Source organism: Ranitomeya variabilis, chromosome 3, assembly GCF_051348905.1.
Source record: "Ranitomeya variabilis isolate aRanVar5 chromosome 3, aRanVar5.hap1, whole genome shotgun sequence".
Classification (NCBI taxonomy): Eukaryota; Metazoa; Chordata; class Amphibia; order Anura; family Dendrobatidae; genus Ranitomeya; species Ranitomeya variabilis.
Window position 1 is genome coordinate 723,031,690 of NC_135234.1, and position 16,056 is coordinate 723,047,745.

At 48.4% G+C, this 16,056-nt stretch overlaps 1 protein-coding gene across 11 annotated transcripts in view; it reads left to right on the forward strand.

Annotated features, from left to right (window-relative positions):
• PARP4 (poly(ADP-ribose) polymerase family member 4) overlaps nucleotides 1-16,056 on the forward strand; it is a 318,181-nt gene that overhangs the window by 233,539 nt on the left and 68,586 nt on the right. For 8 of the 11 annotated variants that reach the window (XM_077298347.1, XM_077298349.1, XM_077298354.1 and 5 more), the window contains one exon: nucleotides 2,982-3,065. The exons of the other annotated variants lie outside the window; for them this stretch is intronic. In XM_077298347.1, coding sequence (XP_077154462.1) covers nucleotides 2,982-3,065 — 84 coding nt within the window. The remainder of the gene's footprint in view (nucleotides 1-2,981; nucleotides 3,066-16,056) is intronic. 11 annotated transcript variants of the gene reach the window in all.

The following is a 16,056-nucleotide window of genomic DNA, read 5'->3' on the forward strand; positions in this document are numbered from 1 at the left end:
CACAACGACACCCCCCCCCCCCCCACGCGGCTTATGCCTCCCTGTCTCATACTCACCTCACCTGCTCCAGCGGTGCCGGCTGGTCTGCTCTCAGCGACTGCACGACTGCAGCTCGCCCTGTGTGAGTGGTCACATGGTGCCGCCTCATTAAGGTGATGAATATGCATGAATATTCATCACCTTAAATGACCGTTACCACCTGACCGCGGCGCTCACACAGGACAAGGAGGACGGTGCAGTGCTGCGCAGGGACAGAGAGAGGTGGAGGATTCCGAGGATTCCGTTCTTCTGCTGCGCGGTGTGTGAGGTGACTCAGGTGAGTATGAATCATTCCAGCCAGGGAGGACGGGGGGGGGAGCCGGCGGGGAGGATGTAGGAGGTCCGCGGTGGACGGGGAGCCATGATACAAGATGGGACTGGGAGCGTCGGGGAGCTGGCGATGAGGGGGGGGGGAGATGAGCCACGCATAAGCCGGGGGGGGGGAGATGAGCCAGTGCCTGACCCACCCATGCATACAGGGAGGGGGAGATGAGCCACGCTGCGTGGCCCACGCATACGGGGGGGGGATGGGAGATGAGCCAGTGCCTGACCCACCCATGCATACAGGGAGGGGGAGATGAGCCACGCATACAGGGGGGGATGGGAGATGAGCCAGTGCCTGACCCACCCATGCATACAGGGAGGGGGAGATGAGCCACGCATACAGGGGGGGGATGAGCCACCTATGCATACAGGGAGGGGGAGATGAGCCACGCATACAAGGGGGGGGGGGAAGAGACACCTATGCATACAGGGAGGGGGAGATGAGCCACGCATACAGGGGGGGATGGGAGATGAGCCAGTGCCTGAGCCACCCATGCATACAGGGAGGGGGAGATGAGCCACACTGCACATACAGGGGGGGGGGGGGTATGGGAGATGAGCCAGTGCCTGAGCCACCCATGCATACAGGGAGGGGGAGATGAGCCACGCTGCGCATACAGGGGGATGGGAGATGAGCCAGTGCCTGAGCCTCCCATGCATACAGGGAGGGGGAGATGAGCCACGCATACAGGGGGGGGATGAGCCACCTATGCATACAGGGAGGGGGAGATGAGCCACGTATACAGGGGGGGTGGGAGATGAGCCAGTGCCTGAGCCACCCATGCATACAGGGAGGGGGAGATGAGCCACGCATAAAGGGGGGTGGGAGATGAGCCAGTGCCTGAGCCACCCATGCATACAGGGAGGGGGAGATGAGCCACGCATAAGGGGGGGGGTGGGAGATGAGCCAGTGCCTGAGCCACCCATGCATACAGGGAGGGGGAGATGAGCCACGCTGCACATACAGGGGGGGGATGGGAGATGAGCCAGTGCCTGAGCCACCCATGCATACAGGGAGGGGGAGATGAGCCACGCATACAGGGGGGATGGGAGATGAGCCAGTGCCTGAGCCACCCATGCATACAGGGAGGGGGAGATGAGCCACGCTGCACATACAGGGGGGGGGGATGGGAGATGAGCCAGTGCCTGAGCCACCCATGCATACAGGGAGAGGGAGATGAGCCACGCATACAGGGGGGTGGGAGATGAGCCAGTGCCTGAGCCACCCATGCATACAGGGAGGGGGAGATGAGCCACGCATACGGGGTGGGGTGGGAGATGAGCCAGTGCCTGAGCCACCCATGCATACAGGGAGGGGGAGATGAGCCACGCTGCACATACAGGGGGGGGGGATGGGAGATGAGCCAGTGCCTGAGCCACCCATGCATACAGGGAGGGGGAGATGAGCCACGCATACAGGGGGGATGGGAGATGAGCCAGTGCCTGAGCCACCCATGCATACAGGGAGGGGGAGATGAGCCACGCTGCACATACAGGGGGGGTGGGGATGGGAGATGAGCCAGTGCCTGAGCCACCCATGCATACAGGGAGGGGGAGATGAGCCACGCATACAGGGGGGGGATGAGCCACCTATGCATACAGGGAGGAGGAGATGAGCCACGCATACAGGGGGGGTGGGAGATGAGCCAGTGCCTGAGCCACCCATGCATACAGGGAGGGGGAGATGAGCCACGCTGCGCATACAGGGGGGATGGGAGATGAGCCAGTGCCTGAGCCACCCATGCATACAGGGAGGGGGAAATGAGCCACGCATACAGGGGGGGGGGATGAGCCACCTATGCATACAGGGAGGGGGAGATGAGCCATGCATACATGATGGGAGGGGGGGCCATTATACAGTATGCATGGAGCATCATATGTGGTCATTAATTATACAGTATTGAGCATCATATGTGGCCATTATACAGTATTGAGCATCATATGTGGCCATTATACAGTATTGAGCATCATATGTGGCCATTATACAGTATTGAGCATCATATGTGGTCATTATACAGTATTGAGCATCATATATGGCCATTATACAGTATGGAGCATCATGTGTGGCCTTCATACAGTATTGAGCATCATGTGTGGCCTTTATATAGTATGGAGCATCATGTGTGGTCATTAATTATACAGTATGGAGCATCATGTATGGCCATTATACAGTATGGAGCATCATGTGTGGCCATTATACAGTATGGAGCATCATGTGTGGCCATTATACAGTATTGAGCATCATGTGTGGCCTTTATATAGTATGGAGCATCATGTGTGGTCATTAATTATACAGTATGGAGCATCATGTGTGGCCATTATATAGTATGGAGCATCATGTGTGGCCATTATACAGTATGGAGCATAATGTGTGGCCTTTATACAGTATTGCGCATCATGTGTGGCCTTTATATAGTATGGAGCATCATGTGGGGTCATTATACAGTATGAAGCATCATATGTGGTATTATACAATACAGTATCAGTAATAGAATGATAAAGTCCATATAGTAATCCTACAATGTCTGCTGGGCATGGTGTGGGGAGAGTTTATAGTTCAGTTAGTACACACAGACACTTGTTAACCAGTAAATCCTCGCTTGTCCACCACACTGCAGTGTCAAAAGAGGAAGACGGCGAGACAGGCAGCAACATTGCATCAGAGACCTGTTGACCTCGAAACAGAAGATCCTCAGATCCTGGTATTGTGACAATATTAAGAAGAATATTTATTCATTGATACAATGCTATTAACTCCACAGCACTTTACATGTATCACCAACACTGTCCCCATTGGGGCTCACAATCTAAACATCCTATTAGTAGGTCTTTTGAGTGTGGTAGGAAACCACACAAACACGGGGAGAACATAGAAACTCTGCAGATGTCATCCTTGTTGGGATTTGAACCCCAGACCCCAGTGCTACAAAGCTGTTGTGGTGGCTACTGAGCCACTAACTACAGTGCTAAGCAGGAACTTAAGCCACCATATACAGTGCTAACGACTGAGGCAATGTGCTGCCATAATAGCTATACAAGAATATTTTTGCTGGCAGCATTGTGTATTAGCTCTTTCTTTGCACATCATATGCACTAAACATCTGTTTTTAATTGATTTATATGATGATTTAATATTGATATCCTATCCTTATTATAGGCCATCAATATTGACACCAGCACTGATCAGTTGACGGAAGGAGTTGCAGCGCTTCATGGAATAAAGACTGCCATTTTACCATACTTATACGCTATGTTCCAATACTCATTTGTTGATTTTGCAGCATTAAGGCTGGAAACACGGACTGAGAGGCATGCGAGATACTGGCATGAGTCTCGCATGTCTCACACGGGACTGCTGCAGGCTCTCTGGACGTGAGTGCTTTAGCTGCATAGAAACACATACAGCTGACGTGCTCCCTCCTGCAACCGTCCCAGGGGAGTCATGTAACTTAAGACTCGTACAAGTATCTCGCATGCATCTCACACTGTGTGTTTCCAGTCTAAGAGTATAATGCTCAAAAGAATATATATATTGTAGCATGGGGGAAGCCATCTATTATTAAGATATGACACATATCATCGAAGCATCGGGCCTCCTGAGGAGCCTAAGTAGGCGAAACGCGTTGAGGCGTCAATAAGCAATGGCGGGTGGAGAGTTACCGCTAACACGACCAGAGATGAGTATTTTTATTCATTTATTCCACTGAGCATTATCCTTCCATGCAGTACATATCTGATATTAGTACTGGTTCTACCTGCAGGAGACGTATATTGTCTAATCAATTATCAGGATAAAGTATAAGGCCGGAGACACACTGGTGCAAGATACGGCCGAGTCTCGCTGGTTAAAAGCAAGCTGTGGCACCGGCACTCCGGAGCGGAGCGTGCGGCTCCATGTATTGCTATGCAGCTGCACGCTCCGCTCCGGAGTGCCGGTGCCACAGCTTGCTTTTAACCAGCGAGACTCTGCCGTATCTCGCACCAGTGTGTCTCCGGCCTAAGAGAGGTCTCCTTAGCATTTGGAAGGATTAGGTTATCGGTTCCCCTTTTGGGTCTATAAGGTGGAGTATTGAACATATGCTTGTTCTGTGTAAATCACTCTGGCTGGAACAAACGTGTTCGTCAACGGAACGGTATTATATCCTCCCTTAAACCCGCCATGTGTTCATACAATGTTTTTATACTCACTGGGGACCTAGTGTTTCCCTAGCTTAGAATTGTCTCTGTATAGTGATAGAGGACCCTTTAGCCTGTGGGTAGGGGTCTCACTAGTGGCTGCAGGACACATCAGGGCGTGCAGGGTCAGCCATCATTGAGCGGGGGCGCCACAACGATTCCCCCTAGGGCGTCAACCTCCGCAGCCAGGTAGGGGTCAATACAGAGTCTCTTGCTAGGGTCTTCTAGCAATCCCCTTTAGGTTAAGGGTATTTGTTTTTTGTGTTTGAGCACTTGTTTTGTGTCTTTTTTTTCACTTTTGAGTTTGCCTTGGTTTTAACAATAAAGTTTTCTAGTTAGGGCATTTATATATGATTATTTCCAGTCTAAGAGGCCACATTTACTGAATTCAAATACTGTTTCAATCAAAAACATCTTAGGGTGCTTTAACACTGCTAAATTTCTAAAACGTGTCTATAAGTTTTATAACGGATAGCCACGTATCAGTTTTGGCCTCCCATGTATCCCTATGAGCATGGATTGGTCTTATATGGCCATCCATGTGTGTGAGTTTTGTAATTGATCTATTTGTGTCAGTTTTGTTCATGCACCCAGAATCGGACACTGCTCTGGTTTTGGGCTGCCTTGAAAAACGCCTACACAAACGGACAGACACGAATCCGTAGCTGTCTGAGTAAAATAACATGGATGTCTATGGAGACGGATCTGTATAGATCCGTGAAAGAAACAGATCTGTTTTGCTGTACTGAGCATGCTCAGAAGCAAGGTACAGCTCTGGTCACTGATGACAGATCCGTTAAAAAACGGTCGGTGGACATACGTTGGCAACTTGGCATAGATCAGTTCCTGTCCAGGGAATCCTGGAAATTCAAGGATTCAAGCATAATCAAACAGGCCAAGTTACAAGTTAACATATCACCTTTCTTTGATGTCACCTTCACAGTTCTTGCATTTATGGAACTTGTGAGTTTTTGGAGAGTTTCTGCTTGTATTTCTTTGCAGGATGTCAGAATTGACTCCCAGAGCTGCTGTTTTGATGGTTACTACCTCCCACCATCTTAGATTTTTGGCTTAGGCCGGTTTCACATGTCCTGATATCAGTGTCCGTGTGCCGCCCGTGTGCTGCATCAGGACCACACGGATGGCTGCTGGGAAACAATCACTACAGTAAGCGCTGTCCCCCGGCAGCTGGTGCTGAAGCCGGCTTTCATGCATTATTCCTGCTCTGCAGCGATCAGCATGAGTATAGGAGAATGAATGAGAAACTGACCTGCTGCGACCTCCTTACCATGCGAGAATGCAATAAATGAGATCACGGCAGTTCAAGCTCTGTCACAGTGACCTCATCTCTTGCATTCTCCCACGGTCCAGAGGTCACAGCAGGTCATTTTCTCATTCATTCATTCTTCCCTGCTCGCCGGCAGAGCAGGGGAGAAAAATGACAGCCGTATTCAGCACCAGCCGCCGGGGAGAGCGGCTTACATTAGCGCTACTTCCCAGCTGGCCAGCCGTGCACACGGAGGACCTCAAAGTGTGTTCTCCATGTGTACGTGTGCAGCACGGTTTGCGCTCTAAAGCTTTAGAAAAACAACGTATTAACTTACATATTCCTATGATAATGAGGGCTCCAGGTTACGGCGTAGACTGAGATGGGCAGTCTCCATTCTCTCCCCCTCACTGGTCTTATTATCACGCCCCGCTGTGCGTCATCATTCCTTCTCTTCTCGCCCCCTATGTTGAAATTCCCACCTCCTCATAGTATGATGCACAGACGGACATCAGTTCCGGTCCGGTGCATTGTGGGAGCTTATCAGGTGTACGGGCCAGCTTCAATATGCGCACTGTGCATGCGCCCGGACGGACCCAAGACCATACAGCCCATACACCCGCAGAGGTATGTGAGGGGCAGGTGAACAGTAGGTTTATGCACAGCTGCAACCTCTGGAGAATCCTGCACCTTGGGGTTCCCAGACTCCAGAGACACCAGCAGCTTTGAAATTGTTTGCCCTTTCTAATGGTATTTTAACAGCAACTCTCTTAAACTGATTAATTTGTATGGCAGAAACCTTCAATATGAACCCATCTGTGCTGTGTATTACCCACAAATCTCTTCACGGTACAATGATCACACCTACTTTTTTTGTGAAATATCTGATATTTTCATACCTTATCCAAGGCATTGCACTATTCAACATTTTTTGGCAGCAGAGTGATCCCTTTTCTTTCCCATATTGCTTGAAACCCATGGCTGCTTAATAATGGCGAACATCCTTAATATTTTTTTCTTCAATTGGGCTCACTTAGAAAACTAATTATCTTGCGTGGTTTTTTTTTTAGAACTCTGTGGTTTCCTCTCAGTGTGCTACTCTTTACTGTAGTGCTATATATCTCAGTATCATAGCATCCAACAAATAATTGCTTTTTTTGTTTTTAGTGAAATTTTATTATTCCAAAATGAGCGATAGCAGGAAGAAACTGAGCGGGGCCGAGTATCGTAAACGTGCTAAGGAAAAGACTTTGCGAACTGCAAAAGAGACAGAAAAAGCTGTGAAAATTGATTCTTTTTTTTCGAAGCCTGGAACACCTAGCACAAGTAGCACTGTGCCAGAAATAACGGAAGAAGTTATTGATGTCAGTGAAGATACCAGACAGGAGCCTGGGAGTTCCAGTGTTCATCAGGAGACTTACCCTCCTGCAGAAGATGTTTCAAGTGCAAATGAATCAGCTGTACTTCCAGGGATTAGTAATGATCCTGCAGAATGGCTGCTAAATAATGCTACAAGAGATTATCTGGCTATCAATGGCTTTAATCAAAACATGGATGCTGACTTCTGAAAATCAAGAAAGCAGTTTGGCACCAAGTACAGGATGCTGACCAAAAATATGTTTGAAAAAGAGCTAGTGAATGATGAAAAGAAAACACGTCCCTACCTGGTATATTCTGAAAGTACAGGCAGGCTTTTTTGTGCCTCATGTCGACTATTTGGTGGCAAAGCAGCTATTGCACTAGTTGGTTTTAACGACTGGAAAAATAGTGGCACAAGACTAAATGAACACGAGCGGTCAATGGAGCATAAAACATGTGTACTTGCTTTTCATACACGGGGAAGCAAATTGGGAAAAATAAATAAACTGCTTACTGAGGAATTGACTTGTGAAATAAATTATTGGAGAAATGTTTTGAAAAGAGTTGTGTCTGTGGTAAGGGCACTTGGTACACACGGACTTGCCTTCAGAGGGAGTAATGACCGCTTTGGTTCCAAACATAGTGGGAACGTCAAAATGCTTCTGGAAGTCATAGCAGAGTATGACCCTTTCCTGGCTGATCATATCACTCGTTTTGGGAACCCGGGTAAAGGAAAGACATCATACCTATCGTTTGCCACATGTGAGGAATTTATCAATGTGATGGCTGATGAAGTCACAAAAAATATCATCAAAGAGATCAAAACTGAGAAATATTTCTCCATCAGTGTGGACTCAACTCCTGATATTTCACATGTTGACCAGCTTGCTTTTATAATACGATATGTCAAGGATGATGGGACACCTATGGAACGTTTTCTACTCTTCATACCAAATCCAGGACATCGATCAGAAAGGCAGACAGAAGCGGTGATTAACACACTGAAGCATTTTGACTTGGACATCAGAAATTGTCGAGGGCAGTCATATGACAATGCCAACAACGTCTCTGGTCACTACAGTGGTCTGCAAGCAAGAATTAAGCAAATTAACCCACTTGCTGTCTATATTCCCTGCTCTGCACATTCCCTGAATTTAATTGGTACATGTGCAGCTGAGAGCTGTAAGGAAGCGTGTTCTTTCTTTGAACTTTTACAGCATTTGTATGTGTTTTTTACAGCCTCCACAAACCGTTGGGATGTTTTACAAAAAGAATTATCTGCAGATCCAGGAACTTTAACTGTAAAAAGATTGTCAGAGACACGCTGGTCTGCTCGTGAGGAGGCCTGTCGCAGTTTGAACAAGGATTTTGAACAAATATTAAATGCACTGTCTGCAATCTCAGAAGACAACAGTGAAAAAGCTGCTACACGATGTTCTGCTGATGGGCTACTTAGTCAACTACAACGACTTGAAACTGTATTCATGGCACACTTTTGGGGGTCCATTTTGGAAAGATTTCAAGCTGTTAGTCGCAAATTACAACAAATAGATATAGATATACTAGCTATTGAACCCGTTCTACGTCCGGGTGGCGAGCATTTATATTGGTATATGGTCTCCATCCTGGTATGTGCTGCTCCCATCTTGCTCTCCCATCCTGTCATGTGCTGCTCCACCGTGTCATGTGCTGCTCCATCCAGCATCCCCATCCTGTCATGTGCTGCTCCACCGTGTCATGTGCTGCTCCATCCTGCGTCCCCATCCTGTCATGTGCTGCTCCACCGTGTCATGTGCTGCTCCATCTTGCATCCCCATCCTGTCATGTGCTGCTCCACCGTGTCATGTGCTGCTCCATCCAGCATCCCCATCCTGTCATGTGCTGCTCCACCGTGTCATGTGCTGCTCCATCCTGCGTCCCCATCCTGTCATGTGCTGCTCCACCGTGTCATGTGCTGCTCCATCCTGCAACCCCATCCTGTCATGTGCTGCTCCACCGTGTCATGTGCTGCTCCATCCTGCATCCCCATCCTGTCATGTGCTCCCATCCTGCGCCCCCATCCTATCACGTGCTGCTCCATCCTGCGCCCCCATCAGTGCGGGCGGCTGTGCTGAGTGCGGGCGGCTGTGCTAAGTGCGGGCGGCTGTATGTGGCTGTGCTGAGTGCGGGCGGCTGTATGTGGCTGTGCTGAGTGCGGGCGGCTGTATGTGGCGCGGCTGTGCTGGGTGCGGGCGGCTGTGGGTGGCTGTGCTGGGTGCGGCGGCTGTGGACGGCTGTGCTGGGTGCGGTGGCTGTGCGTGGCTGTAGGCGGCTGTGCGTGGCTGTGGGTGGCTGTGCGTGGCTGTGCTGGGTGCGGCGGCTTTTCTGGGTGCGGCGGCTGTGCTGGGTGCGGCGGCTGTGCTGGGTGCGGCGGCTGTGCATGGCTGTGCTGGGTGCGGTGGCTGTGGTGGGTGCGGCGGCTGTGAGTGGCTGTGCGTGGCTGCGGACGGCTGTGCTGGGTGCGGTGGCTGTGCGTGGCTGTAGGCGGCTGTGCGTGGCTGTAGGCGGCTGTGCGTGGCTGTAGGCGACTGTGCGTGGCTGTAGGCGACTGTGCGTGGCTGTGGGCAGCTGTGCTGGGTGCAGCGGCTGTGCTGGGTGCAGCGGCTGTGCTGGGTGCGGGCGGCTGTATGTGGCTGTGCTGAGTGCGGGCGGCTGTATGTGGCGCGGCTGTGCTGGGTGTGGGCGGCTGTGGGTGGCTGTGCTGGGTGCGGCGGCTGTGGACAGCTGTGCTGGGTGCTGTGGCTGTGCTGGGTGCAGCGGCTGTGCGTGGCTGTAGGCGGCTGTGCGTGGCTGTGCGTGGCTGTGGGTGGCTGTGCGTGGCTGTGCTGGGTGCGGCGGCTGTTCTGGGTGCGGCGGCTGTGCTGGGTGCGGCGGCTGTGCTGGGTGCGGCGGCTGTGCTGGGTGTGGCGGCTCTGCGTGGCTGTGCTGGGTGCGGTAGCTGTGGTGGGTGCGGTGGCTGTGCGTGGCTGTGGACGGCTGTGCTGTGCTGGGTGCGGTGGCTGTGCGTGGCTGTAGGCGGCTGTGTGTGGCTGTAGGCGGCTGTGCGTGGCTGTAGGCGACTGTGCGTGGCTGTGGGCGGCTGTGCGTGGCTGTGCTGGGTGCAGCGGCTGTGCTGGGTGCGGCGGCTGTGGTGGGTGCGGCGGCTGTGCGTGGCTGTGCTGGGTGCGGTGGCTGTGGTGGGTGCGGCGGCTGTGGGTGGCTGTGCTGGGTGTGGCGGCTGTGGACGGCTGTGCTGGGTGCGGTGGCTGTGCTGGGTGCAGCGGCTGTGCGTGGCTGTAGGCGGCTGTGCGTGGCTGTAGGCGGCTGTGCGTGGCTGTGGGCGGCTGTGCGTGGCTGTGCTGGGTGCGGCGGCTGTGCTGGGTGCGGCGGCTGTGCGTGGCTGTGCTGGGTGCGGTGGCTGTGGTGGGTTCGGCGGCTGTGGGTGGCTGTGCTGGGTGCGGTGGCTGTGCTGGGTGCAGCGGCTGTGCGTGGCTGTAGGCGGCTGTGCGTGGCTGTGGGCGGCTGTGCTGGGTGCGGCGGCTGTGCTGGGTGCGGCGGCTGTTCTGGGTGCGGCGGCTGTTCTGGGTGCGGCGGCTGTGCTGGGTGCGGCGGCTGTGCTCGGTGCGGCGGCTGTGCTGGGTGCGGCGGCTGTGCGTGGCTGTGCTGGGTGCGGCGGCTGTGGGTGGCTGTGCGTGGCTGCGTCGGCTGTGGACGGCTGTGCTGGGTGCGGCGGCTGTCGCCACCTGATTCATTTCCGCCGCCATTTTCTTGGTCCTGCTCCCGGAATCGGCACCTGCGCAGTCCGCGCTTTGCAATGTGTCTTCAAGAAAATGGCGCTGGAAAGCGCGGACTGCGCAGGCGCCGATTCCGGGAGCAGGACCAAGAAAATGGCGGCGGAAATGAATCAGGTGGCGTAAGTAACAAATAGCTGTGGCATGAAGTGCCACAGCCTCATGGCACAGCAATTTGTTACTTGCGCTACCTCATTGATTTCCGGCGCCATTTTCTGTGTCCTCCTGGTGCCGGAATCGGCGCCTGCGCAGTCCGCGCTTTCCGGCGCCATTTTCTTGAAGACACACTGCAATGTGTCTTCAAGAAAATGGCGCCGGAAAGCGCGGACTGCGCAGGCGCCTATTCCGGGAGCAGGGGGACATTCATGGCCCGGAATCGCGTCGGTGGAATGGGACAGGTAAGTATACTCACCCTCCGCCTCCTGGCTCGTCCCTGTTTTTCCGTTGGAGATCGCGGTGTGCGTTCAGCGCTTATGCATACCGCGATCTCCTGGGAGCGTCGCTCTGTGGGGTCCAGACTGCGCCGGCGCTTGCGCAGTCTATAAAGGCTTCGGACAGAGTGACGCTCCCAGCGTTATATTATAGATGTTTAGTAATAGAACTGTATGATTCTCTTGTGCAGTTTGTAAAGCAGATCAGGGAGATGTTTGACACATTTGAGTCGAGTGCCATGGCTAAATCAAGTGTGAAAGAATATGATCTTCGATTCAGGAAAAGGAAGCGCAACGCTACTGAAAGTCAAGAAGACCTACAAAAAGATTTTCGTGTGAATACCTACTTTGTCATCTGTGACAATCTAATATCGGAACTGGAACGGAGAAAGTCTGCCTATGAGGAGTTTTTCGAAAAATTTAAATTTCTGCCAAATTTAACCAAACTAGAAGCTTCTGCTATAAGGGAACAAGCTGAAAAACTTGGAGATCATTACAACACAGACATTGAGGCAACTGACTTTGTTGAAGAATGCCTACACTTGCGTGGACACCTTTTGACTCTGGAGCAAGAATATAATTCTTCTTTGAGTATCCTTAGGAAAATTCGTAAAGACGACCTTCATAACATTTATCCAAATGTGGATATTGCTTTGAGAATGTTTCTGTGCACACCAGCAACTAACTGTTCAGCAGAACGCTCTTTTTCAGCATTAAAGCGAATTAAAAATTATTTGAGGTCTAGCATGCGTGAAGATCGCCTAAATGCTCTTGCAATGTTGGCCATTGAAAGTGATCTTGTAAGGTCGCTGAATTATGACAAACTCATTGACCATTTTGCAGCCCAAAGAGCACGGCGTAAAAAGTTTTAAAACATCTGCTTCACAGAATGCTAAAGATGTGTCCAAAATGCACAGTTACTTTCCTTGATTGATTATTTATTTTCACCACCATTTAGAAGATAAGCAAGATTAAAAAGAAAGTTTACTACAATTGCACTAGTTCCTATTGTATGTTAATATTATGGTTTATTGTTAATTACTATTATTTATATATAAATATATATATATATATTGGTTCTTGCACTATATTATTGTTAATTTTGATTATTTATTTTCACCACGTTTTTGTAGATAAGCAAGGTTAAAAAGAAAGTTTACAATTGCACTAGTTCTAGTGAGCAGGTATAGAGCTGGAGTAACAGATCTAGTCCCTCATTTGCATATGTCTGCAAACCGATTTCAGATGAATGGACTGAACATGTAAAAATATTGCTGGAATGTCTTTGAAAGAGCTACATGGGCATACCGCATATACATAGATTTGGACCCCTTACTCATTCCCTATGGGACTTGCGAACATGTGCAGCACCTGCAGTTTTGCACTTACGATGAGACAAAAAAACACTGCTAGCAGCATTTTTTTTCCGTTGCTGCAAGTATCGCATTTGCCGCATCGCAACAAAACCTCAAGTGCTGCACATGTCCGCAAGTCCCATAGGGAATGAATGATGAGGCCGAAAACAGTGTTGCCGTAAGTGATGCGTTACGTTCGTGGCAGATGCATAAAAACTGCCGGATCTGCCGCAAATGGTAAAAATCGCTGATGTGAAAGTAGCCTAAGTCCCTGCCGACACAGTGTCTGCATTAGTCATACTCGCCAATGGGGGAGGCAGCAGGAAAAGTGCCTAGGGCAGCAGAAACTCCAAATACGGCCCTGCCCTGGATAAAATCCTTAAGAGGTGTAGTTTCCAAAGTGGGGTTACTTATGGGAGGTTTCCACTGTTTAGGCACATCAAGGGCTCTCCAAACCCGACACGACGTCCACTCTTGATTCCAGCCAATTTTGCATTCAAAAAGTCAAATTTTGTGATCCATTTTCTCCTGTTACCCTTGTGAAAATAAAAAAAAAATGGGTCTGAAGTAAAATTTTTGGGAAAAAAGTTAAATGTTAATTTGAGTGTGCAGAACAGTGGTGTCAGCTGATGGGGTTTACTGCTTACATCAGTTGACGCCTGCTGCAGCTAATAACAGTGAGAGCAGGGAGGGCTGACAGGAGTTTTTTTCCAGAGCATCCCAATACAATAATATAGCGGCAAAATCGCTGAAATTCTGCAAAATTAATGAACATGCTGCTTTTTTTTCCGCGATGCTTTTATTCCCGGCGCAAAAATGCGGAATTCCATTTAAAATAATGGGATGCGTTTAGTAAGTGTTTTTTAAGCTTTTCCTCAGCGAAAACACGCAGAAAAAACTCAAAAAATGCAACGTGGGCACACAGCCTAACTGTTTGGCCGGACCCGAACATCCAGGTGTGCAACCATCTCTAGTGCTGATGTAAAGTAAACATGTGGGAAATGTTATTTTTTTAACTATTTTGTGTCACACCACTCTCTGACTTAAGGGAATAAGAATTCAAAGTTTCAAAATTGCAAAATTTTCCAAATTTTCACTAAATTTCCTTTTTTTCACAAATAAACGCAAGTCATATGTTATCAGTAACATGAAGTACAATATGTCACGACAAAAAACATTCTCAAAATTACTGGGATCCTTTAAAGTGTTCCAGAGCTATTGCCTCATAAAGTGATAGTGGTCAGAATTGTAAAATTAGTCATTAAGAGGTTAAACTGTCACTGAGTATAAACAGTGTTTAGTGCCGACAGCTGTCACTGACAGCTGAGCGGCACTTGAGCAGGAGCTGGGACCCATGCTGTCATTTCCCGCACTCAGAGGACTGTGTTCGGTCAGTCAATCTGATTGACCGATCACAGCATGATCACGCAGAAGGTGCTGAAATATCAGCACTTCTGCCCATCAGAACAGGAGCTCGGTGCTGTTAACGGCCGAGCTCCTGCACTAACAGCCAGGGACGCCCCCAGTTTAACCCCCTAAATGCAAGTAATCGCAAGATTTAGGCAGGCAACTGGATCGGAGCTCCCTGTGCCTTCATATCGGTGTCATCGCGGGGGCCCAATCATTGCCATGGTGACCACGGATCTTCATAATGACACCCCAGGTCACCAATCTATGCAAAGCTCAAAGCATGGTCTCAGAAGATTTCTGTACAAATATAATACAATGCATTATACCTAATTTCAAAATAAAAAAGGAACTACCCGATCTATAAAAGTAGCACACTATTTAACCCCTTGAGTGAAGACCATAAAAAAAAGTGGCAAACAATGCTTTTTCATTATACCACTGAAAAAAAAAAACAGTGGACTGAAACACGATCAAAAAGACGAGTGTAAATAAAAAGAGCATTGCTAAAAACGTCGTCTTGTCCCGCAGAAAAATAAGCAGCCAAACAACTCCATCAGTGAAAAAATTAAAAAGTTATAGCTCTCAGAATAAAGTGAGGCAAAAACAATTATTTTTTCTATAAAAGTTTTAATTGTGCAAAAACATAAAAGGATGACATAGAATTAGGTATCCCTGTAATTGTACAGACCTGAAAAATAAAAATGCCTTATCCATTTTGCCAAATGCAAAATGGCATAAAATACCCTAAAAAAAAACAATCCCTGAATTGCTGTTTTTTATTCATTCTGCTTACCAAAACCGTAATAAAAAGTGATAAAAAAATGTCATGTGCTCTAAAATAATACCAATGAAAATGGCAGAAATATATAAAAATTATAGCGCTAAGAATATGGTTTTGCAACAACTTGATTTCCCTTACGAGCCCTGCCACGCACCCAAAATGTAGTTTTCACACATATGGGGTATCGGCGTACTCAGTAGCAATTGCACAACAAATATTTAGGTTATTTTTTTCCTGTTACCCATGTGAAAATAAAAAAATTAGGGCTAAAGAAAAAAATTTTGTGATATAAATGAAATGTTCATTTTTTCCTTCCAAATTCCATTAATTCCTGTGAAGCACTTGAAAGGTTAATAAACTTCTTGAATGTGGTTTTGAGGAGTTTGAGGGGTGCGGTTTTTATAATTATGTCACTTTTTGAGTATTTTCTGTCATATAGAGCCCCCAAAGTCACTTCAAATGTGATGTGGTCCCTAAAAAATGGTTTTGTTGTAGAAATGAGAAATTTCTGATCAACTTTTAACCCCCTCTAACTTCCTGACAAAAATAAATAAAAAATGATGTTTAAATAATTGTGCTTATGTAAACTAGACATGTGGTAAATGTTATTTATTGACCATTTTTTGTGACATAACCGTCTGGTTTAAGGACACAAGAATTAGAATTTTAAAATTGTGAAATTTTCTAAATTTTCATCAAATTTCCAATATTTTCACAAATAAGCGCAAGTAATATTGAACAAATATTACCATGGCCAAGAAGTGCAATATGTCGCTAAAAAAAAGTCTTAGAATCAGGGGGATCCGTTGAAGCGTTCCAAAGTTATTACCTCATAAAGTGACACTGGTCAGATTTACAAAATGAAGCTCGGTCCTTAAAGTAGAAAGTGGCTCAGTCCTTAAGGGATTAATCAAGAGGCACCACTAACCAAATATCGCCATGAAAACCAAGAAGATCTCCAAACAAGTCAGGGACAAAGTTGTTGACAAGGACAAGTCAGGGTTTGGTTATTAAAAAAAAATCCCAATCTCAGATGATCCCCCAGACCACCATCAAATCTATTATCGTCAAATGGAAAGAACATGGTACCAAATCAAACCTGCCA